The 26,191-nt window shown below is 40.5% G+C and overlaps 1 protein-coding gene across 1 annotated transcript in view; it reads left to right on the forward strand.

Moving 5' to 3' along the window:
* Positions 1 to 18,865, forward strand: part of Gtf3c3 (general transcription factor IIIC subunit 3) — a 35,757-nt gene extending 16,892 nt beyond the window's left edge. Inside the window, exons 10-18 of the mRNA XM_045147627.1 lie at positions 159 to 330; positions 3,279 to 3,481; positions 4,275 to 4,376; positions 5,146 to 5,281; positions 8,100 to 8,337; positions 8,938 to 9,128; positions 10,215 to 10,339; positions 12,058 to 12,210; positions 17,384 to 18,865. Of these exons, the coding sequence (XP_045003562.1) occupies positions 159 to 330; positions 3,279 to 3,481; positions 4,275 to 4,376; positions 5,146 to 5,281; positions 8,100 to 8,337; positions 8,938 to 9,128; positions 10,215 to 10,339; positions 12,058 to 12,210; positions 17,384 to 17,506 (1,443 nt within the window). The 3' untranslated portion in view covers positions 17,507 to 18,865. The remainder of the gene's footprint in view (positions 1 to 158; positions 331 to 3,278; positions 3,482 to 4,274; positions 4,377 to 5,145; positions 5,282 to 8,099; positions 8,338 to 8,937; positions 9,129 to 10,214; positions 10,340 to 12,057; positions 12,211 to 17,383) is intronic.
* The last annotated feature ends 7,326 nt before the right edge of the window (positions 18,866 to 26,191 follow it).

The raw sequence follows: 26,191 nt of genomic DNA on the forward strand, positions 1-26,191 counted from the left end.
CAAAATGTCCTTTAACAGGCCCACCCAGTAGATACAGAAATGTATACAAATGATTATTTAAGCTCTTTGGCCTTATTCCTTTTCTGCCTACTTCAGATAACTGATATGGACACACAGGTTTGTAATGAATGCTTGACTTTAAGTTCTCTTTGCTCTAGCCTCTCTTGACAACGCTGGTAGAACAGAATCCTGAAGATATGGGAGACCTCTATCTAGATGTTGCTGAAGCTTTCCTGGATATTGGTGAATACAATTCTGCACTGCCCCTCCTCAGTGCACTAGTTTGCTCTGAAAGATACAACCTTGCAGTTGTTTGGCTACGGCATGCAGGTAATATTTTTGTTTTGGAAAGGAAAAGTTTTAATCATACAAGCAGGTAAGAACTTGCTTTCCCAATATGTCAGTAATTATAAAACATTAGAACCATAGTACAAGTATTTTTGATTTTACGGTAGTTTATTGAAGGTATTTTTTAAAAATTTTATTTTATAAAAGGTTATATTCTTTTTTCCCCTCATCCCTATTCTTGTATTCTTGGGGCCACACCCTGGTGAGGTTATTGGTATTTATTGTGGGGTTATGAAGGTCTCAGTCTCTGTGGAGAAGGAGGTGGAACATGCTTCAGAGAATTCTTATCCACAGTCTTTCTGCTCCTGCAATGTTCCCTGAGCGATGAGAGGCCTATTAGCAGTGTGATTTGGTGTTGAATTCTCTGTAGTCTCTGGATAGTTGCTTTGATGGGTTTTGATTGATCATAGTCTCTGTCACCTTTGCCTTGGAGTTGGCTGTCAGGCAGTAGTGAGATCAGTACTCCTGTTGCCACTTCCTCTACAATTTCTCCTGGCCCTGTCAGATGTGGTAGAGGTGGCAGTTCTTATGGTAGGCATTATCTTTTCTTGTCATTTTGATGGATCGTAGACCTCAGTTTTCTGTCATCTGTGAAATGAAACAAATTCTCTAACCCAGAGTGAGAGCAGCTTAGATTAAAGGGACTATGCATAGCTATTTGAGAGGCTTTTTGGTGTGTAAGCCCACTCATCCAGAGAGCAGTGGGGGCTTCTCTCTGAAGTCTAGAAACTTCCTGTCCATGGGATTCTGACTTGGAACCATATATGTGCTCTCTCCCACCGAGCAGGCCTCATATCTAGCTGGATAATATATTGTTGGTTACACTACGAGACTGTGTGCTACTATTACACAAGTTTTTACTTCTTGTCCAACTGATTTTGTAGTTTTCATCTTCATTAAAAAATACATATATATAGGCATTTGGGCTGAGGAGATGACTCCGGGTAAAGCACTTGCTGGAAGTTGTGGCTTAAATGTAAAATGTCCCCCATAGGCTCATGTGTTTGACCACTTAGCCCCCAACTAGTGGTGCTCTTTGGGAAGGTTGTGAAACTTTTAGGAGGTGGAGCCTTGTCGGAGAAAGTGGGTTATTGTGTGAATGTTTGTTGTTCGCGTTTCTTTTTCTTTTTGAGGCCAGCCCAACAGAACTGGCCTTTTTTTCTTTTTGGTTTTTCAAGGTAGGGTTTCACTCTAGCCCAGGCTGACCTGGAATTCACTATGGAGTCTCATTGTAGCTCGACACTCGGCGATCCTCCTAGCTCTGCCTCCCGAGTGCTGGGATTAAAGGTGTGTGCCACACACCTGGCTTTTTTTTTGATGTGTGTGTGTGTGTGTGAGAGAGAGAGAGAGAGAGAGAGAAAGAGAGAGAGAGAGAGAGAAAGAGAATTGGCACCCAGGGACTCCAGCCAGTGCAGTTGAACTCCAGATGCACGCACCCCCTTGTGTGCATGCGTGACTGCGCACTTCCATTACTGTGCGTCTGGCTTATGTAGGACCTGGAGAATCAAACATGAGTCCTTAGGCTTTGTAGGTTGCACCTTAACCAATAAACCATCTCTCCATCCCCGGGCTTAAGGTTTTATAGTCTGCCCCCCCTTCTTGTTTCTCAATTTCCTGGCAAAATATAATAACCAGTTCTGCTCCATGAAATTGCTCCCATCTCTATGGCAGAAAGTATCCCCTGAACCTGTAACCAAGTGAACCCCTTCCTTCCTTATGTTGCTTCTAGTCATATATTTTGTCCTAGCAATGAGCACATAACATCAAGTCAGGGTGAGGACTTGAGTTCAGATCCCCAGAACCCATGTAAAATGCCAGGCATGTTTGCACATCTATAATCCCAGTGCTGGGGAGCCAGAGAAAGGGAATCCTTTGGGCTCACTGGCTAGGTAATTTAGCCAAAGCAGTGAGCTCTAAATTCAGCAAGAGACCTTATCTCAATGAATAAGGTGGAGAAAGACATGTGATAATGACCTCTGGTCTTTACACACACACAGCCATGTGTACTTGTGTGCTCTCACACACATAAACACAAACACACACGTGCACTCTATACTCACATATACATGTAGAGGGGAGGAAATGGAGATATCAAAAATTTTTTTAATTTTATCATTTATTTGCACACTGGGGAGGGCGGGGGAAGCATGCCAGGGCCTCTTGCCACTGTAATGAACTCCAGATGTTTGCACCACTTTGTACATCTGGCTTTACGAGGGTACTGGGGTAATCAAAAGGCTTTTTTTTTGGTTTTTCAAGGTAGGGTTTTAGTCTAGCCCAGGCTGACCTGGGATTCACTGTGTAGTCTCAGAGTGGCCTTGAACTCATGGTGATCCTTCTACTTCTACCTACCGAGTGTTGGGATTAAAGGCATGTGCCACCATACCCGGCTTTTTTTTAATGTGTGTGTGTGAGAGAGAGGGAGAGACAGAGAATTGGCACCCAGGGGTTGCAGCCACTGCAATTGAACTCCAGACGCATGGAGGTACTGGGGGAATTGAATCTAGACTGTCAGGCTTTGCAGGCAAGTGTCTTAATTACTAAGCTATTTCTCCAGCCCTGCAATGAAGTTTTTAAAATCACTGCCATACATGATAAACACATCAGTGGAATCAACTGGGCTCCTTATATACATGAAGATACATACTGTGGTATTACTAAAGTAAGAATTCAGAAACATCCTAAAAGACAGTATGATGAATCAATTTGATTTTTATATGGCCAGTTAAAATGCCAGTAAAAACATGAGAACATCCTTAAAACAGTACTAATTAAATAAAACAAGTCACCAAATTGAATGCATACACTGATTATATTCTTGCAGAGGCTGTTTTAAAAAGTAAAATTAATTAAATTTGAAAAGGAAGTATTATTTTGTCCAGTTTATAACTTAACAATTCAAGTAATATTTTACTTTACCCTCTTCTTAGAATGTTTAAAGGCCTTGGGCTATATGGAACGTGCTGCTGAAAGCTATGGCAAAGTTGTTGATCTGGCACCACTCCATCTGGATGCAAGAATTGCACTCTCTATCCTTCAGCAGCAGCTGGGCCGCCCCGAGAAAGCTCTGGAAGCTCTGGAACCAATGTATGACCCAGACACATTAGCACAAGATGCAAATGCTGCCCAGCAGGTAGGCTGTGTAACATGGACATTTCCCGAGTGGGTTATGTTTCTCTCCTTAGCTCAGACAGCTTTACAACATTCTCTTCAGCTTGTGGCCATTTTTTTTTTATTGACAACTTCCATAATTACAGACAATAAATTGTGGTAATTCCTTCCTCACCACTTTCCCCTTCACAATTTCACTCTATTGTATCCTCACCAAAGTTTTCTTTGTAGTATTTTCTAATATTTTATTTATTTATTTGAGAGAGAAAGAGAAAGAGTCAGATAGAAGGAGAAGGAATGGATGTGCCAGGGCCTCTAGCCACTGTAAATGAACTCCAGACACATGTGTCACCTTGTGCATCTGTATGACTTGCATAGGTACTAGGGAATTGAACCTGGGTCCTTTGGCTTCTCAGGCAAGTGCCTTAACTACTTAACATTCTTGCCAGCCCTATTGTAGTGTTTTTTTCTGGTTTTTTTTTTTTTTTTTGGTTTAGGGTCTCACTCTGGCTCAGGTTGACCTGGAACTCATGAAGTCACAGCGATCCTCCTATTTCTGCTTCCCAAGTGCGAGGATTAAGGGTGTGCGCCACCATGCCCGGCTATTGTAGTGTTATTGAAAAGCATTACATTTTAGCCAATTTTTATTAGATATAAAGTATAGTTTCTAAAATATTAGATTTTAATTATTATGAAAGTTCATAAAGCAAATGTTCTTAGGGTTTGGTTTCTAAAACAAATTTTTTTTAGGTATATAAGATAGTTTATAGCAAATGAGTCTTACTACACTCATTATTGTGTGCTTCTTTACTTAGGAACTGAAGTTGTTGCTTCATCGTTCAACTCTGTTGTTTTCACAAGGCAAAATGTATGGATACGTGGATACCTTACTGACCATGCTGGCCATGCTTTTGAAGGTGCGGGTGACTGCTCTTTACTTTAACATTCTGATCTTTACAGGAAAGGGCCAGCTTAAAGAAAAAGGCTTGGAAATTAGTGTTATATAATTGGAAATTCTCTTGTAGCGCTGGTGTTTGAACCCAGGGCCTTCCACATGCCAGCCTGACAGTTAACTCCAGTGTAGAGCTATATACTGAGCCCTTAAAATGGGATGTTGTGGATGATAATATAATTTGGTTGTAAAGTAAGTGAAATATCTTACCTAGTTACTTTGAAATATGAACTATTTTATTCCCAGTGATTGACTCTATAGACAGTAGAATGGGTCAGAATGGTTCAGATCAGCCAGGCATGGTGGTTCATGCCTTTAATTCCAGTAGTTGGGAGGCAGAGGTAGGAGGATCACCATGAGTTCAAGGCCACCCTGAGACTACATGGAGAATTTCAGGTCAGCCTGAGCTAGAGTAAGACCCTACCAAAAAAAAAAAAAAAAAAACCCAAAAAACAAACAGAAATGTTCAAATCTGATTTACTATTTGCATCTATGTTTTTTTTTGCAAGGAGATAGCTAGTATTGGGTAGTTTTTTAATGTGTGGAGTGACTCAAAATTCCTTTGGTATGAAAAAACTCATTCTACTTTTAGAGGTTTATTATTACTATTATTATTTTCTTCTTCACTTGACCTCTTTCCTTGCTAGAGGAGCTTTCAGTCTGATTTGTGCTACTTATCGGTCACCAGTTTTCCTTAATCAGTTACTGAGTGTAAAGCTTCATCTTTTATTCAGGTAGCTATGAATAGAGCCCAGGTTTGCTTGATATCCAGCTCCAAATCTGGGGAGAGGCACCTCTACCTTATTAAAGTATCAAGGGACAAAATATCCGACAACAATGACCAAGAGACAGCAAATTATGATGCAAAAGGTAATTGCTTAGTTTGTCATGTAAAAACTTGAATTGTAAACAATATTTGACAGAAATATAATTGAAAATTTTCATGTAAAATGAACTTTACTTTTTTTTTTTTTTTTTGTTTTTCGAGGTAGGGTCTCACTCTAATTCAGGCTGACCTGGAATTCGCTCTGTAGTCTCAGGGTGGCCTCGAACTCTTGGTGATCCTTCTACCTCTGCCTCCCAAGTGCTGGGATTAAAGGCGTGCACCACCACGCCCGGCGTTAAAATGAACTTTTCTATCAAAATCTCTCAAGCTTGATAAACTCACTTAATAATGTTAAAAGGCTAAATGTAAATATTTTAAAAAATTAAAAGGAAAATGTGCTTGAATCTTTCTCTCAAAAACAAAACTTAATTTGACCTTTAAGAAGAGAAAAAATTTATTAGATGATAGTATAGATTATTTTCTCAGTCAGTTCAATTGTACATACTTTGTTCTGTTCAATTCACTTTTGACAAGTGGAATAGTCATAGAAACTCTTTGAAAATAAGTGGCTTTGACCCACTCTCAAGTCCTAGGACTTTTATTTTTTTGACTTTTTTTTGGTTTATTTTTATTTATTTGAGAGCGACAGACAGAGAAAAAGAGAGTGAGAGTGAGAATGGACGCACCAGGGCCTCTAGCCACTTGCTAATGAACTCCAGACGCGTGTGCCCCCTTGTGCATCTGGCTAACGTGGGTCCTGGGGAATTGAGCCTCGAACCAGGGTCCTTAGGCTTCACAGGCAGGTGCTTAACTGCTAAGCTGTCTCTCCAGCCCTTTTTTTTTTTTTAATTTTTTATTTTTCAAGGTAAGGTCTCATTCTAATCCAGACTGACCTGGAATTTACCATGTAGTCTCAGGGTGGCCTCAAACTCATGGCAATCCTTCTACCTCTGCCTCCCAAGTGCTGGGGCTAATGGTAAGCGCCACCACTCCTGGCCATTCCCAGGATTTTAAAAGGCATCTATTTTTACATAAAAGCATTAGATTGTTTCAGAGACAGAACATTGGAACTGAGTAGGCTAACTGGAGATTCAGTCTGGCAGAAAATTATTTCACTGTGAGTTAGTGCAACAAACATTTATCAAACTGTCATTACCAGTAGTGGAGTCAGGAATGCTGGGAGGACTCAGCTGCTTCCGATGTGTCTTTAAAAGGCTCAACCCTGCATCTCTCCAGTTCTTTGCTTCTGGGTTTATCCTAACAGCTTCTACCTCTGTGGCATGTATTTTGGACCATGTTCCCTTATTTTTCTCTATATAAGACCTAACCATGGGCCAGAGAGATGGCTTAGTGGTTAAGGCACTTACCTGCAAAGCCTAAAAATCCAAGTTCTATTCTCTAGTACCCATGTAAAGCCAGATGCACCAAGTGGCACATGCATCTGGCGTCCGTTTGCAGTAGCTAGAGGAGCAGGCATGGCCATTGTCTCTGTCTTCTGTCTGTCTCTGCTTGCAAATAAATAAATAAATAAATAAATAATTTTTTTAGAAGACATCTATTTTCCTTCCTCTTTTCAGGTCTTTTTTTTCCCCGTGGATTTATAGAATTTTGTTGTTAGCTTCGTCATGGAGTAGATTGCATTACATTAGATGTCTGTGCTAGGTCTCGTTGCATGCAACTCTGTTGTTGGAGATTGAAACTAGGGCATGGCACCTGCTAGGCAGATGCACCACTGAGCTACATTCTTAGCCCACTTGTAGCTTTGTACTATGATATTTTCCCTCAGTAGTTTCTCAGAACTTTTCTTTCATTGCTCTGTTCTCTGCATAGCTATATTTAAAGACTGCACTGTTCCATTGCATATGCTATGTAATTTATTACATCAGTTATTTTTAATACATAATTTTCAAAAATTTTATAATGTTAGCATGTTCATATATGTAGATTTGTCCACATTTTGATTGTCTAGGATAGATCTCAGAATAATAATTACTGAATCAAAAATATTATTGTTGTTATTAATTTTTTTATGTATGTGGTGGGGATTAAACTCATGGTTGTCCTAATTCAGCTTTCTGAGTGGTGGGATTAAAGGCTTGAGCAACCAACTCCCATTTCCTTTCTTCTTTTCTTTTTTCCTGAGATAGGGTCTTACTAAGTTGTTCAGGTTTACTTTGAACTTGCTCTGTAGCCCAGGCTGTCCTGAACTCTTGGTAATCTTCCTGCTTCTTTAATGCTGTCATTACAGCTGTATGCTACCCATATCTGGTATGATTTTTTGTTTTGTTGTTTTTTCGAGGTAGGTTCTCTCTCTAGCCCAGGCTGATATGAAATTCACTGTGTAGTCTCAGGTTGGCTTCAAACTTATGTGATCCTCCCATCTCTGCCTCCCAAGTACTGGGATTAAAGGCTGGATTTGGTATGCTATTTTTCAGTGTTATAAAAGAGAAATGAAAAAAGAAACATTGCTAAAGGAAAAGAGATTTTAAGGCAGAAGAAATTTAGATTAGAGAAAGATGAACACAACCTGAATCTTGAAGTATGGATTTGAAATCATTTGCTAGGCAGATGTTGACATGCCTTGTGTGTGCAGAGTCCTCTGTGTGGGCACATCATGGACCAAACAGGACACTTGTTCTTTCCTGAGGAGCATGGATCCAGGCTAGCACTGAGAAAGCAAATGGGGAACAACTCAGAGTGAGAACCCACTGGAATGTTGGATTGGTAAACAGTAGAGGCAGAAAGACACAGTATTGAAGCAGCATAATCAGGCAGCTATTATCTCTGTCGTGTGAGTTTCTTTCAGTACTGCTGTTTCTGGAATTAATACTGCTCTAACTGGTTTTCTTGGTTTCATTTTAGCAATATTTGCTGTCCTCACAAGTGTCTTGCCAAAAGAGGACTGGTGGAACCTTCTTTTGAAGGCCATATACTCCTTATGTGAACTTTCCCGATTCCAAGAAGCTGAATTGCTTGTAGATTCTTCACTGGAATATTTTTCATTTTATGATGACAGACAGAAACGCAAAGAACTAGAATACTTTGGTCTGTCTGCTGCAATTCTGGACAAAAATTTCAGAAAAGCATATGATTATATCAGGTGACTACAATAATTTTTAAATATTCTTTAATAGCATGTGTGCATTTACTTTGTCTTAGGCTCTCATTCTCAAGAATTAACAAACTGTTTCATGCTTAGCTCTCCTATTGCTTATTACTTTAGCTCCTTGGTGATTTTCAGAAATTCTGTCACAGCATGGACACTAGAGCTAGATTTCTTGGGGTCTAATCCTCACACTGACACTGGTCATGTGACTTTATGCTCTTGTGCTTCAGAATCCCATTTATAAAAGAGCATCATCATGGCACACTGAGTTTGTCACTGCTTACTGCTCTGTAGCTGTTGTGGGCAGGGAGACAAGTGAAGCAAACCATTTGATGTGGGATTTTTTTTGTTTGTTTTAAAAGATATTTTGAAGAAACAAGATGTAGGAATGCTAATTAAGCATAATTTTCTGGGGAAAATCTTTCATTGTGTAAGAGATTTATTTTCCTTAAGTAGATTGAAGCAGTCTGCTTATCTTTGTTTGGGGATGATGCTTTTCATTGTTGAAAGGGTAATACTAAATGGTCTCATTTCTTAGGAATCAAGAAATTTATGTTTGTGTCATTTCCTTTTTACACACTTTTGAAATTTTAGGGTAATGGTAATGGAAAATGTCAATAAACCCCAGCTCTGGAATATTTTCAATCAAGTTACTATGCACTCCCAAGATGTACGACATCATCGCTTCTGTCTCCGTCTAATGCTGAAAAACCCAGATAATCATGCCCTGTGTGTTTTAAATGGACACAATGCATTTGTATCTGGTAGCTTCAAACATGCACTTGGTAAGTGTCCTGGCACATGACTATTAGTGTAGTGGTCAAGAGCCTGGCCTCTGGAGCAGAACTGCCAAGGTTCAGAGAGCATTTCCCACAGCAAGTTATTCTTCTCTCTCTGCTCAGTTTATCTTTTAAAAGCAGAAACTAATTGAATCTACCTAATACATTATTTTGAACAGTTAATTAGTAGCTTGAAAGTTAGCATGGCCATATTTGAATAACTATTATTTTGGCCATTGACTACTTTCATGTTTATGTTTGTATAGCTGATGTCTTTGTAAAGTATGTTTCGATAGAAACTCAAACATCAGATATTAAAAACTTACTATGTATGCTCTTTTTGGAAGTGTTAAATATTTGAAAATATGAAGTTAAGGTTTGGTTTTATTTTTCTGTATTGCTTACTTATATAGAAAGTACAAATAGAAAAATCCAAATGGTAGTCTGTCATCTTTTCTACTAAAGAGGCCCTGTGGTGTCATTGTGCCTACAATGAAAGCTGGGAGGAATAAATTTTCTTTCCTGTTGATAGCAAATCATATATTACTCCTTTATGTGAAAAATTTGTTTTCATTTGATATAATTATATATATGAAATATATAGAATTCATAAAATCACAGATTATTTTTATATATTTAGCTTTTCTTAGAAAAAATAAAGTAGTTGCTCTGTTGAATATATTGAAAAACTATACATACAGTCTTTTTTCATCTTCGTGATCCATCACATCTGAATTTATAAAACAGACTAGTTATCTTATAATAAAATTCTTCAAAAGGCAAATTTTCATTTTGCTTTTAAAATAAGTTTAGTAAAATAGGTTTATGGTCACATTGGTAAGTTATTTAAAAGTATTACTCTATATGGGAATGTTTAGTGGTGCCTGAAAGCTGTTTTAGTTATTCTTCATGATCAAGATGCACTTACAGGGAAATGTCTAATTGTGTTATTATTGCTGTAAAGTTAAAATTGATGTGTATCTGTATATATCAAAACCAATAATATCTGGGTTTAAAACATTTGAATAAGTGATGAGGAAATCAGGAACTCTGTTCTTGTCACATCTTCTGATGCCACTGCTCACTTTCCAGGACAGTATGTGCAAGCCTTTCGTGCCTGTCCCAATGAGCCACTCTATAACCTCTGCATTGGCCTGACCTTTATCCACATGGCGTCTCAGAAGTATGTGCTGAAGAGACACGCTCTCACAGTGCAGGTAGTTCACTTGGATTCCTATTTACTTTTTATGTGATTTGAAAATAAATACATTTACTATTGCTTAAAAAAAAATCCTGTATCAGAAGTAACACCTGCTTGGTAACTGTGTTGGGAATATTCAATACTCAGCATATTTTATGTTCAAGTTTAAGGCTTATTTACTGAGTGTAATAAGGATTTCTATCTTAGGTTCTAAAGATTAATTTAAATTAATTTATACTTATATTCACTTGTGATAATATATGATAAGTCAGAGTGTTTTAAAAATATTATTTATTTATTTGAGAGAGAGAGAAAGGCAGATGGAGAGAGAGAGAGAGAATGGGCACGCCAGGGCCTCTAGCTATTGCAGACAGACTCCAGATGCATGTGTCACCTTGTGCATCTGGCTTATGTGTGTCCTAGGGAATCAAACTTGGGTCCTTCGGCTTTGCAAACAAGTGCCTTAACTGCTAAGCCATCTCTCCAGCCCAGTCAGTGTTTTTATGCCATCACCTATAAATTATTCTTTTGCAATTTCCTTTTGGGTAAAGCACTGGCCTAACATGTACAAGGGCCTGTGTTTAATGTCCGGTACTGCAAAAAAAAAAAAAAAAATTCTCTTAGTTCTCATAACAATTGAAAACTATGTTTTTGTTGTTTGCTTTTTAAATGTAGCTTGTCTTCTCTAACATGAATATAAACTCAGCCATATGTGGTGATGTTGCATGCAGCCCCAGTATTGGGAAGGTTGGGGCAAGTGAGCTCAGGTTCAAGGCACCCTGGGCTACACAGTAAGACTGTTGAAAACAAAACAAAACACACACAAAAATCAGAATGTAAATTCCAAAAAAATCAGAGATCTTTTTTTTAATCATAGCATAAGATTTACCATGTTAATCATTGAAATATTTGGTGCAGTCACATTAAATACATTCTGTATTATACAGCCATCACAACTATATATTTCCAGAACCTGTCCATTAATCTAAACAGAAACCCTACTCATCAAATAATATTAAATAATAGCTTCTCATCCCCATTCCCTCCAGCCTTGTTAACGTGCATTCTCTGTTCTGGAAAAGATGGACTGTTGTAACTGCTTCTAAAAAGAGTTCATTGCTTTCTCCTGTGCGCATGGAAAATTTGTTAGAAGTAAGGCATGTCTAAAGAGTATTTAAACTCCTTTATTTGATCACTTTGTTAAAGGGACATAAGGATGGAGCCAAGATTTGTCTCCTTGAGGTTCCCTGGGCTGCTCTTGCTGTTACCCTCTCCCAGAGTAGTTCCCACCCTCCTTCTTCTGGTTATTTCCCACCCCTGTGCTAAGAGAAGATAGTGGTTCTCAAGCTTGGTGGAGTATTTCAGAATTGCCTGGGGAGCTTGTTAAGTAAGACTTCTGTGAATTCTGATTCAGGAGGTCTGAGGAGAGGCCCGATCATCCTTTCTCTACCAAGCTCTCCAGATGGCTCTGATGCTGGTCAAAGTGGGGCAACCTCTGCTTTCAAGATTCCAATAGGTTGGATCAGAGACCTTGTCAGTATTGTGCACTGCTGTATTATGATTTATTCATGTTTGATATATCTAAAATAGGAGATAGTATAACATATACTGTTTTTTAAGGGCTGGACTGTCTCTTTTTTAAAAACAAATATTTATATTCCCTGTACATAGAGTAATTCCCTATATAGTTGGCAAATGAGAATATTTTTGAATTATCTTCCTCTGTTTTGGTAGGGTTTTTCCTTCCTTAACCGATACCTCAGTATTCGTGGACCTTGCCAGGAATCATTCTACAACTTGGGCCGTGGCCTTCATCAACTGGGGCTAACTCATCTTGCAATCCACTATTACCAAAAGGCCTTGGAGCTCCCACCAATTGTTGTTGAGGTATAATTTACTTTTATAAACTGAGGAGTCACTTCATTTCCTCTGTAGATATCCATTCACCTAAGTACTGTGGTCTAGACAGTAAAATGTTTGTATATTACAGTTATCTGGGGGACCAAACATGGTGATACATGACTATATCCCAGCACTTGGGAAGCTAAGGCAGGATCTCATGTTCAAGGGTAGCTTGGTCTACTTAGACCATATCTCCAAAAATAACACAAAAATTTTTCTAGATCTATTTTCCCCTTAGTTTAATGCGCTTCTATAACTGGGCTCAGTAACAGGAAACCTGTTGACATCCCACCTCCTGACCTGATCAACAACCATGTGAGCATGTGCACATGCGGTTCATCGTGTCTCCCACGTGTCACTCTACTTTGACTAGTTGTAGTTGTGTTGATAAAACTACTATGTGTTATCTCATAATCTTTACATGTTGTGTAAATCTTATAGATGTTTTAAATTGCTGCTGATATTTTTTTTGGTTGACTCCCAAAATTGGAGGTTGTGAAAGTTGGCCTAGGCTTCCGCCAGTTTGGGCTTTCAAAAAGAATTGGCACAAAAGCTGGGCATCATGGCACACACTTTTAATCCTAGCACTTGGGAGGCAGAAGTAGGAGGATCGCCATGAGTCCAAGGCCACCCTGAGACTCCATAGTGACTTCCAGGTCAGCCTGAGCTAGAGTGAGACCCTACCTTGAAAAACAAACAACAACAACAAAAATATTGACACAAAAGTTATACATAGTTATAGGATATACTATGTGATATTCAAATTAGGGTAAGACTACCTCCTTACACGTTTATTACTTTGTGATGAAAGTATTCAGAATCTTTTCTTACTTTTTGAAATGTACAGTACATTATTATCTGCAGGCCTTCTACTGTGCAATAAAGAACCAGAAGTTTTTTCTCTTATATAATTAGTACTTACTGACCAACTTTTCTCTATTTCCCCCCTCCTTAATTTTCCTAAACTTTGGTGTCCCCTATTCTACTTACAAGCTTATATGAGGTCAACTTTTTACTTTCTAGCTTTTAGATTAGAGTGAGATAATATAGTATGCATCTTTTTGTGCCTGGACATTTCACTAAAAGACCTCCAGTTATATCCATGTTGTTGCAAATGACAGGACTTCATTGTTTGTGTGGCAGATGAATGATCAACTAGGTGCATATAACGTGTGTTCTTCATTCACAGTTGCTGGACACTGATGTTGTTGGCTATTCTCAGTAGTGTTTCTTTTCTTTTGCATATATTTTACTTTTTTGTTTTTGTTTTTTTGAGGTAGGGTCTCATGTAGTCCAGGCTGACCTAGAATTCACTATATAGTCTTAGTTACCCTTGAACTCACTGCCATCCTCCCACCTCTGCCTTCCAAGTGCTGGGATTAAAGGCGTGGTTTATTTTTCTTTTATTTATTTATTTGAGAGAGAGAAACAGGTAGAGAACGGTGCACCAGGGTCTGCAGCCACTGCACATGAACTCCAGATGCAGGTATCCTCTTGTGCACCTGGCTTACATAGGTCCTGGGGAATCGAACCTGGTGGGTCCTTCTGCTTTGTAGGCAAGCGCCTTAACCACTTTTAACTTTTTGACATAAAGTCCATTTTGCCCGATATAAGTGTAGCTGCTTCTGCTTTCTTTTAGGATTGCATTTGCATGGAATCCCTTATTCCATGCCTTTTCTGTCAGTTCCTGCATCAAGTCAGCACCATACAGCTGGGTCCTTTTTTTTTTTTTTTTTTTTTAATTTTTGTGTTTATTTGAGAGTGACAGACAGAGAGAAAGAGGCAGATAGAGAGAGGGAATGAACACACCAGGGCCTTCAGCCACTGCAAACAAGCTCCAGACACATGCGCCCCCTTGTGCATCTGTCTAACGTGGGTCCTGGAGAATCAAGACTAGAACCGGGGTCTTTAGGCTTCACAGGCATGTGCTTAACCACTAAGCCATCTCTCCACCCCCAGCTGGGTCTTATTTATATCATTTGGTCACTTTATCTTTTTTAAAAATAGTGATTTTTAAATTTTATTTATTTGTGTGAGAGAGAGAATGGGTACAACAGGGCCTTTAGCTATTGCAGATGAACTCCAGGCACATGTACCACCATGTACATCTACCTTAGATAGGTTTTGAGGAATCAAGCCTGGGTCCCTAGACTTCTCAGGCAAGTGCCTTAAGTGCTAAGTCATCTCTCCAATCCCACTTTATATTTTAACTGGGAAATTTAATCCTTTTTTCTTCATTTATAAAAAGTAGGCTATGTCTTTTACAATTACAAGCAACTGACAGTCTGTGTGACACACATCTCAGAGGTTCCATTTCTTCTCTCCTTCATTCTGAGTTGTAGGGCTGGCACTTCTCCAGACAGTGCATTTTCTGCCTATTGCCACACTGCGGTCAGGGCTTCCTGGCTGCTCTGTCACCAGAGCAGCAAAATGTGATGGCTTCCACAGGCCACGTCAACTGAGAGCCAATTCCGGGAGTCTGTCTGTTTTAACCAAGTAGGGTGCTTATTGCTTATCAGCATTTGTAACCCACGTTCTCCAATACTGCCGTACTTGTCTGTGTTCGACAAGAAGTAGTAGCAACTGCAGTTTCCACTCTGTGTAGAAGGTAGGTGCACCTGGAGAAATAGCTCAGTTGGTAAAGTGCTTGCCATGTAAATAAACATGAAGACTTGATTTGATCCCTGAAGCCATGTCAGGAAAGCCAAGATGGGGCTGAGGAGGTGGCTCGGTGGGCTAAGTGCTCGCAGTGCTGAGTTTGGATCCCAGCACGGACATAATGGGCATGGGTGCACCATCTACACTTCCAGCTCTGTGGAGGAGGAACTAGGACAATGCCTAGGCTTACTGGCGAGCTAGTCTATCTCAATTAGTGAACTTCAGGTTCAGTGAGAGGCCCTGTCTCAAAAAATAAGATGGAGGATCAGAGAGATGGCTTGCCACCTAAAGGCAGTTCATGTAAAGCCTGAAGACCCAGGTTCAGTTTCCCAGTACACGCATAAAGTCAGATACACAAAGTGGTGCATATGTCTGAAGTTCATTTACTGTGGCAGGAAGCCCTGGCATGCCCATATTCACTGTGTGTGTGTCTTTCTCTCCAATGAATGAATAAATAAATACATATATATATTTTAATAAAAATATTTTTAAAGAAAAATTATTTAAATTAAAAATGGAAAGTGACTGAGGAAGGTACCTGATGTTGACCCCTGCCCTCCAGTGTGCACATACATATACCTGTGCACATGCACTTGTGCACTCATGTGAATCCATACACATACAAACGTACAAAGACATCCATACCGTAGGCACCCACACATGCAAAAATTAGTTAATTTAAGATTTAAAAAAAATGGACTAGAGAGCTGGCTTATTGGATAAGGCACTCGCCAGCAAAGCCTAAAGATCCAGGTTTGATTCTCCAGATCCCACGTAAGCCAGATACACATGGTGGCACATGCATCTGGAGTTCGTTTACAGTGGCTAGAGGCCCTGGCATGCCCATTTTCTCCCCTCCCCCAATAAATAAATATAAAAGATTTAAAAAAATCTGGGCATGGTGGCACATGCTTGTAAACTCAGTGCTAGGGAGTTGGAGACGGGGGGGTCCTTGGAGCTCACTGGCCAGCCAGGCCTTGCCTAGTTGCTGAGCTCCAGGCCAGTGGGAGGCTCTGTCTCAAAACATGTGGGCAGCACCTGAAGAATGGCACCCAGGGTTTTCCTCAGGCCTTCTCACGCACACGTGCGCACACACACATACAAGATTAAAAACAAATTAAAAGATAGTAGGTAGTAGTTTAAGAAGCCTAAGAATGAGTTGGGGAGTGATAAGAATATAAAATCAGTAGTACTATTTCAACAAACTTGCATCAGCAGGGCTAGGGAGATGACTTAGCAGGTTAAAGGTGCTTGTTGGCAAAGCTTGTCTGCCTAGGTTCCATTCCCCAGTACTCACTTAAAGCCACATGCACAAAGTGGCTTATGCATCTACAGTGGCAAGAAGCCCTGGCACCCATATTCTCTGTCTCTTTGTCTCTCTCTCTCAAATAATTAATAATAAAAAAATATATGTTTTACGAAGGCTTACCTTGTCTAGAGAGATGCCTTAGTATTTAAGGTGCTTGCCTGAAAAGCCTAATGACCTGTGTGACCCAGGTTTGATTCCCCAGTACCCCTGTAAAGCCAGATGCACAAAGTGGTGCATGCATCTGGGCTTCATTTGCAGTGGCTACAGGCCTGGCGAGCCTTTTCTCTCTCTCTCTTTTTCTCCCCTTGCCAATAAATAAATTTTTTAAGTGTTACAAAAAAAAGACTTATGTTAGGGATGTTACTAAATGACGGGTAGACTAAAGGATCTTTGGGCTTACAGAGATGTATGTTTGATGTGAAACTTGTCACTTTATCCTGTTAAATGAGAGAGAGACATGATTACACAGGAAAAGTTACATTGTTCCTCTTGCATTCCTCAAGGGGTCTTAGGAATTAGCAGCACATTCTTCAGATCCCTTTGTTGGTCATTTCATCTGTCAAAGGACACATTACACTTTGTTTAGCAATACTACAGGCTTTACTTTTATTTGAAAATACGTCTTCCTTATAGTTTCTAGGGTTTTGCTGAGATGTAGCTCAGACCTGTCTCAAACTCAAGATCTTTCTGCCTCTGCCTCACACACAGATGCTAGGATTACAGGCAGGTACCACCATGCCAGCTGCTTTTATATAGAAGGGCCTTTCACAAGATTCTATTATTCAAGTATATATTTTTATTTTCTATACTTTTTATTTCCTTTCTTTTTTCCTTCCTCCTTTCTTCTCCCCTATTTCCTTCCCTTCCTTCCCCTCCCTCCTCCTTCTCTCCTTCCCACCTCTCTTCCTCCATTAAATCCTTAATTCATTTGAAATCTGTTCTGCTCTGTCTGGTTGGCAAGATTTTTTTTTCTCCTAAATGGCAAGATTTTTTCTATGCCTTATAGGTTAGACTTTTTTAAGAATTTGACAAAACCGTTACTATAAGGATTGGTTGAATCAGCATAGGTCTAAGGTACTACAGTTCTAGTATAATATGAATTTTAATAATGTTTTAAGACTTATAAATAAAAGTTTATTTACCATGACAATTGGAAATATAAATATATTCATGTATTTTTTTTCCTCCTAGGGCATAGAAGTTGACCAGTTAGACTTAAGAAGAGATATTGCCTACAACATGTCTGTCATTTATCAGGGCAGTGGGAATATTACAATGGCTAAGAAGCTTTTGTATACCTATTGCTGTATCTAAAGCACCCCAGGAACTTGGACGCGGCTGTGGTTAGTTCAGTATCTCCTGCCTGAGGGCTCATTATGTTTAACATCTGCCCCTGCAGTACCACCACCGCTGTGTTCCTGCCACTTACCCTCAGAACTGCAGACTTGCTGCTAGGGATGTAGCTCAGTGGTAGAGTGCTTAGCAGACATGAAGTCCTGAATTTAATTCATAACACTGCAAAAATCAAACAAAAGACTGCATTTATCTGTTGGTATACCTGCAAAAGTACCATTCCTGTAAAGATTTGCATATTGAGCACTGTGTAGTAAAATTATTTCCACTGATAAAATGGACCACATTTGCTTCTAAACCAGCTCAAAATTGTGTATATTGTTTTTTCATTTATTCATGTGTGCATTTGATACTATATACTAAATACCTTTGTATCAAGCACTTTGATAGGTGCTGGGAATCCAGTCATAAGACAGATAGGGTTGTCCTGGTGGAATTGTAATTACCACTGGATACAATTCTTTCTTCTTCCTTTGCTACATACAACCCAGGATCTTATACCGTGCTAGACTTTCCCACTGAGCTACATTTACAGCCTATACAATTGCTTAAATGCAAATACATAGCATGAGCATATGTTTATTTGAAAGAATTGTTTGTTGTATCATTGATGTCAGTCTTTCCCTTAGAGCTTTGTTACTATTCCATGAGGCAGTTGTACAAATATGAGGTAAATGAGTTCGCTTATATAGACCAATATGATTTTAAGGCAGTTACTTGAAATCAGCATTAAACAAATTATTTAAAGTGATTATAAGGTAGGAAAATAATTGACACAATATTTCAGTTTTCATATATGAGTGTCTTATTTACATAGACTGTAAGACTGGAAATGGGGCTTAATTCAAAATGTGTTGCTCCAAGGCAAATAAAACAATATTTTATTATATATTTAGCTTGCCAACAGGAGAATAGAAAAGATCAAGTTCAATAACATGACCAGGTTTCCATTTCCAGGTCACTAGTAATGTAGAAAAGATTGGGGAAGTTAGATAAATGGAATAAGTGTTGCTGGTGATATTAAAAAATGATGAAAATATTTTGCAGCATTGTGTGTCCTTTAAGCTAAAGAAACTTGCCAGATATATGTGGTATGATAAGTTTTCTTGTGGAGGGGAAGTAAATGCCATAGCATAAGATGGTAAGACTAGTCCATTTGTGGGAATACTTCAGATCAAAGATAGAAAATGGTAACTTCCTTATAGCTGTTCATACTATATACATAACTTTCTAGTTGAGAAATAGAAGTTGAATGTAAATGTATTTTGTATTCTGTATGCATCTGTATATAATTTAAATAAATTCTATTTTTATAGCTGAGACTTCATATATCTTTTTAAATTTTATTTCATGCCATTGACAAGTACTGATAAAGCCAATTGTGATAAAGTATTAAGTTAAATTCATGACTTGTTACAGTCAGGTTCGTATTGCTGGCAGAAATTATCTGACCAATAGCAGCTTGTGGGGAAAAAAGGTTTATTTTGTCTTATAGACTCGAGGGGAAGCTTCATGATGGCAGAGGAAAATGATGGCATGAGCAGAGAGTGAGCATCACCTCCTTACCAACATCAGGCGGACAATAGCAACAGGAGAATGTGCCAGACACTGGCAAGGGGAAACGGGCTATAAAACCCATAAGCCCGCCCCAACAATACACTGCCTCCAGGAGGCATTAGTTCCCATATCTCCATCAGCTGGGAACCTACCATTCAGAACACCGAAGTTTATAGGGGACACCTGAATTAAACCACCACATTCCACCCCTGGCCCCCATAAACTGGTAACCATATATGATATGAAATGTAATACATTCATCCAACTTTTAAAAGACCCCATATTTTTTACCAATCCTAATGATGTTCATACATCCCCATAATCCAAGGTCTTTGAACTGAGCCATAATACCAAAAAACCCATAACAGCAGAGAACACTCATTCTGTAAAAGATGGCACTGGACATAGCAAAGAAATACTCAAGCAATACATGATTTAAAACAGGGCAAACACCAAACTCTGTAGCTCCAAGTCCAACAATTCTGATAATGCTAACCACTGACAGGTCTCTGGAATGCTAATTCCACCCCTCCAGGCAGGCTACTCAGTCGTGGAAAACTTCATGTGGGGACAGCAGCTTTCCTTAGCAGCCATCTCATGGTCCCGGCATCTCTACTGCAATCCACAGTTCATCCTCACAGCTCCATCAGGTCTCCATGTAGGCACCCAGCAAACCTGCTATGTACTGCCTATGGCCATTTGCAAAATACAAGACCATGTTGCAAATTCAGTAACCCCTTCTTTCTTGAATTTCTTACATTCCGTAATACCAGGTAAGTTGCCAGTTTGTTAATCCAGGGTGGAATAAAATAGACCCTGAAGAACAGGATACTCCTTGAGCATTCAACCCCCTTCCTAAGTGTCTACATTTTTCCTATTGCCACAATCTCAAAGGTTGTAATCTCATACAATTGCAGCTGAATGGGTAGAAGTTTCAGCCCAAAGACCTCATTTCTATGTCATATTCCTCTGCTCACATCAGTCCATTTCTACACAAGCAACCCTGTACACGTTACCAGGATATGGGCATAACAGGAAGCCTCTCACACAAACTGCTTCTAGCCCAGTCCAGACAAAGCTCGCTCTTACTCTCATAAGCCAAACCTCACAGTACTTAGTTCTTACTGCATTCAGGTCTTTCAACTTGACCAGAATAGTTCATCAAGCTGTACTTAGAGCACTACAAGTCTTCTCTTAGGCCAAGGCTTCAAATCCTTCCACATTCCTCATGAAAATCAGCTCCAAAAGGCCAAAACCACACAGTTGGGTGTCTAGCAGCAATCCCAGTCCTCGGTAACAATTTTACTCTTGCTGTCAGGTTTGCATTGCTGGCAGAAATCACCTGACCAGGAGGAGCTTGTGGGGAAAAAAGGTTTATTTGGCTTACAGACTCGAGGAGAGCTCCATGATGGCAAGGGAAAATGGTGCCATGGGCAGAGGGTGGTCAGCACCCTTTGGCCAACATCAGGTGGACAATAGCAACAGGAGAGTGTGCCAAACACTGGCAAGGGGGAAACTGGCTATAACAACCATAAGCCCACCCCCAACAATGCACTGCCTCCAGGATGCGTTAGTTTCCAAATCTCCATCAGCTGAGAACCAACACCTAAGTTTATGGGGCACATCTGAATCAAACCACCACACTTGTAATCCTGTTTGTGGGTCTAAGCATTCTCTCTCTTTCTCTTAAGCCAAGCCCAAAGCCCACTGGACTGTGAATTGCAAGACAGATGGGTCTTAAATCAGCATGTAGCAAACTTAGTGAAAATGGTTATGTGGGGCTGGAGAGATGGCTTAGCAGTTAAGGCGCTTGCCTGCAAAGCCTAAGGAGCCATGTTCAACTCTCCAGATCCCACATTAGCCAGACGCAGAAAGGTGAGGCAAAGCACAAGGTTGCACATGCCCACTAGGTGGCCCAAGTGTGGAGCTTGATTGTAGTGGCTGATGTCCTGGTGTGACAATTCTTTCTCCCTTTCTCTCCCCCCCCTCCCTCCCTCTAAAAATTAAAAAAAGAAATAGAGAAAATGGTTGTGGTGGGAACACAAACGAATGGCTTCATCTTTTCTATTTTATTTTTAATTTTTGTTTTTTTGAGGTAGGGTCTTACTCTAGCTCAGGCTGACCTGGAATTCACTATGTAGTCTCAGGGTGGCCTCCAACTCATACCTCCTACCTCTGCCTCCGGAATGCTGGGATTAAAGGTGTGTGCCACCATGCCCTTTTCATCTACACGTAGCTACATAGTCTTGAACCTGAGGCAAGGTTTATCTTATCTGCTAAACAACTTTGGAGGAAACAGGAAGTCAGTGATTTGCTAAGTTTAACAACTTAAAATCACAGCTACCACTTTCTGATTGTTCCTGTGCAGCTCTATACTTTAGATGCATTATTTCTAATCGTCTCAGAACTTCTTGCAAGGTATTATTAGTTCTTATTTTGTTATCTCCACCCAGAGGTTAGACGCAGTTTCATTTTTCTGTCTTCCATGCCTTTAGCCTATTAAAAGCCACAGAAAACATCTTTAGAGTTTTTTTTTTTTTTTTTTTTTTAAGCTTCCATTTAGGGACTGGGAAGACAGCTCAATCAGTAACGTACTTGACATGCAAGTATGAGGGCCTGAATTTGGATCCCTGAACCCACATAAAATTGGGCGTGGTGATGTGTTCCTATAGTCCCAGTGCTGGGGAGGCAGACACAAGAGGATTCCTGGGGCTTTGCTGGCTAGCCAGTCTAGTCAACTTGTTTATCTGCAGGTTCGGTTCGGTGAGAGACCCTATTTTTTTTTTTTAAAGGAAGAAAGTGATTGAGCCAGATACCCAATGTTGACTTCTGGCCCCAACATGTGTGTGCACATAAGTGCACATGCACACAGTGAACATGCACAAGTGCAGCCACATGTGAATACATCGCTTCTATTCCCTCCTGTGTGTGCCATCCTCACCAAGGATCCCCAGTGTCTTTCCTCCCCTCTGTTTTACCTTCCCCTGTGTTTTCTTGTAGTGACATTCACTCTTGCTGACAACTGATCCACAGGGGAGTCTTGCTCCTAGCTGGGCCGGTTAAGAATGTTCTCAGGGAGATGGCTTAGTGGTTAAGGCGCTTGCCTGAGAAGTCTAAGGACCTACATTCCATTCCCCAGTTCCCTTGTAAGCCAGATACACAAGGTGGCGCATGCATCTGGAGTTCATCTGCAGTGGTCCTTGTCTGCCCATTCTCAACCTGTGTCTGTCTCACAAATAAATAAAACTTTTTTTTTGAAAAAAGATTTAAATAAAAAAACCACATTTTCTCCGTCCTTCTTTAGGAATTTTGGAATTGAGGTACAGCCCTTCTGCGGTCTGGAACTTCAGATCTATGTGATCAGTCAGCAGCTAACCAGTTCTGTTGAGGAAGAAAGCTGACACGTAAAGAGAAGAGGAGAGCTGGAGAGCATACTCTGGCTTCCTGGAGATGTTGCAGGTTTCAGTTCTTCCTAAGGCCAGTCAGTCATGCTCATTCTGAGACCTTTGATTCTGCAATAACTTTAACTTTGTTAATACTAAGAAATTCCTATCTGAACAGCTGCCTTTTCATTTAGCATCCTTGCTTGTATTTTCACAAGAAGGAACTGCACGTGGTGACCAGGGTCACATGAGACATAGTGTACTTAGAGCTGTTGAGAGCAAGCCTCGGTAGCTGCGCGCTCACTGTTCGGTGGTGTCAGCAGGAAGATTTGTTCAGTGATTGATTACGGTAGCCAGGCTGACTGGATGTAGAGGGCCATGGACTTAGTTGAGGAAGCCTGCTGTGAAGCTTGTGAATTGAACAAAAACGTGTGACTGTTTTCTTCCCCTGCTTAGGGTGAGGAAGCCCGAAGAATGCATGTTGATGACTTAATCTCAACTGGAGAGGAACTCTGGATGATAAGCCACCAGTTTCATGAACATCACAGCCTGCAGAGGGTAGGCGGCGGGGTATCTACACATGAGAACACTGGACTTGGTAGTAGTAGACAGGCTGGTGAGGAAGCTCAGTGGTAGGGTGCTTGCCTGGCATGTGTGAGGTTCTGGGTTTGATTGCCAGCACCACAGAATCAAGCATGACAATTCTCAACTGTTTGAAAAGGAACTAAAAGTAAAAATTTTAAAAAAATATATTTTCACTTGAGCTCAGAAGTTCAATTGTAGAAATGTAAATTAATTGTTGGAGCTGGAGAGGATGCTTAGTGGTTAAGGTGCTTGTCTGTGAAGCCTAAGGACCCAGGTTCCATTCTGCCGTACCCAGGTAAGCCAGATGCACAATGTGGCAAATGCATCTGGAGTTTGTTTGCAGTCCCTGGTGCGCCCATTCTCTTTATCTTCCTCTCTCTCTCTCAGATAAATAAAAAATGTTTTTAAAAATATATCTTGTAATTAGCTTATTAGAAATTAAAGCTCGAGGGGTGATGTCAACAATCCTAGTACCGTTTATAGGTAAAGTATTCATCAAAGTATAGTTCTGGTGAAGAAAGGAGTTCCTCATTTTGATTAGATCTTAACGGTCCATCTCTCCAGAAAGTATCCACCAGTCTGGGAAGTGGTCTGTGCAAACATACCATGGAGAGCTCTAGAAGGAAGCCAGGATGCCTGGCTTAGGAAACCAATGGTTATTTTCAAATAGCTGAGGGAAGGCATGTGGGAGAGTGATTCCTCTTCTGCCTGGGTAGGTCAGTGTGAACGGCATCTCCCCATTTGTGATCCAGTTCCAACAGCCCAGGTCTCTCAGGCTGACTTTCATTCCTCGTCTACCATCCTAGCAGTTCTGTTTAATATTGCCATATTTGGGTGGCACTAGCTCACACTTGCTCCTTTTCTGGAAGTGTCTCCCAAAAAAGACTTAAGTCTTCATAGCCATTGCTGACTGAACCTGAGTTCTTGAACTTGAACTGAGCCAATCATGTTCTCTTGTTTTAAAGTCTGGTCCAGAGAGATGATGAAATTCAGTGTCTTTGGAATTCAGCTGTACTTACTGCAGTACTGCAAAGCACTCCTTTTTCTTTATTTCTCCCCCTTTTTCCCTTCCTCCTTCCCTCCCTGTCCCTCCCTCCCTCCTTCCTTCTTCCTCCCCTTCCTTCCTTCCTTCATTTTTTTTGTGGCGTGGAGGGCCTAACAAATACTAGAATACTAATCAAGTGCTCTACCACCAAGCCACATTCCCAATCCTCACATGAATTCTAGTGATTGTCCAAAGGTCCAGTTCCTTCCAATAGATTCTTGCATCAAGTCACCTGGGCTCTACAGGTGTGACTGGCAGAGGGCAAGGGAGATGTGGGGCAGAGGACAGGGAAGCCGGAGCAAGAGCGCCTGCCAGAGGCACCACATGACGTAGGCATGGTGAGGGCTTTGTGTCCTGGCTTTGCTTAGTCACTGCCTGGACCTTCGTGACACAAGCATGAACTTGACTCAGAAGTGGAGGCAAGGTGCTCACAGCTAAAGGACATCGGTAACAACATTGCTAGTCTTTGGAGTCAGCCGCCACCAAGGCTTCCAGACCAAAGCCCTGCTCCCCGCCCCCAAACCTCTAAACCCTCCCAGTCACTGAGCTCAGGTTGCTACCTCATCACTCCCAGGGAACAGTGCTGGTCATTTCCAGAGCCTTTGGCTCAGGACCTCTGGAGTTAGCAACAGCAGGCATAGCTGAAGGTCTGCGTGTTACACTGCAAGCAGAGGATCAAGTGGAAGTCACATACAACGGGGTGCCTGGCCACCTCCTACTAAAGTAGAAAACTTCTGACAGAGGCCAACAGGCTCCTCTCTGGAGAAACCTGCCCGAAGGGGAAACAATGCCCATTGAGATGGACAGCTAGGTAGTGGGACTCCCCATAAAACAGCCAGTCCTGACTAGGGAAAACTGGCAGTGAGGAAATTCTTGAGCTCCCCTGGACCTCAGTGTGCTGACTCCTTGCTACATGCGTGAATGGACAGCTCGTGACACTGAAGAAAGACATCATATTTCCAGATAACAGGATATCGTGTGTGGTGATAGGAGAGTAAGAATGGAGGATTATAATAAAGGCTGAATTCAAAGTGATGTGAGGGATTAAAATTTTAAGTGCTAAAATTAATTCAGTGAAGAGATGGGGAAAATAGAATTTAAAAAGACAAAAATGGAAAATTAAAGAGATGAGAAAATTAAAGGTTCCCCAGCAGTTTAAAGTATTATATCTTATATTTCATTCATAATTTATGAAATCTCATTACTTGGTCATAAATAATTCCAGTAAAAGAAATGTACTGTTGCAAGGATATTTTATATGCAGTAGATGGCAGTACGTTTCTACAAATTTAGAATGGACCTCAGTTGATTTTCGTTGTTTTAATTTTGCAATGTTTTAATACATGATATCAACTTTAATTTTTTTTTTTTTTTTTTTTTTTTTTTAGTGTTTTGAGGTAGGGACTCGCTCTAGCTCAGGCTGACCTAAAATTCGCTAGGTAGTCTCAGGCTGGCCTTGAACTCATGGTGATCCTCCTACCTCTGCCTCCCGAGTGTTGGGATTAAAGGTGTGTGTGACCACGCCCGGCTTTAAATATTTTTTAAAAACATATGAAGCTTTATGTTTTTACTTGAATAGAAAAAAAATTCCAACATCTCCCTCTACATTTGAGATATTGGGCCCTTAATGCATGTTTTTTTTTCCCCCCGCTAATTTTACAGTCTACAAAAAAATTTTTTGGCAGGTATCATAGCAGGAACAAAACACCTAACCATGACCTTGCAGATCATAGCTCGCATTTATCCTGCCTGAAGACTCGACTCAGGCTATTAGAGTAACTATTAGCAGGACCACCTGGCCTCTTGTAAAGCTAGTCAAGATTCTATGTCCAGAGGAGGGAGCCGTGGCAAGTGAAGAGAGGGAAGGGGACCCTTGGCTCTGTGACCTGCAGTGAGTCAAGGACGTGCAAAGTCAACCTTTACACTTTATTCTAAGCATGGCAGTGTGGTTTCCTTTCTGAGGCTAGCTACTGTTTGTTCTGTCTTATGTTTGTGCACAAAGGTGTTGAGAGTCCTTGATGTGTAATTCTGAATTTTCTCCGAGGTGCACGTGACAAAACAGGAAGGCCAGGGGAG

Source organism: Jaculus jaculus, chromosome 4, assembly GCF_020740685.1.
Source record: "Jaculus jaculus isolate mJacJac1 chromosome 4, mJacJac1.mat.Y.cur, whole genome shotgun sequence".
In the NCBI taxonomy this organism is placed as follows: Eukaryota; Metazoa; Chordata; class Mammalia; order Rodentia; family Dipodidae; genus Jaculus; species Jaculus jaculus.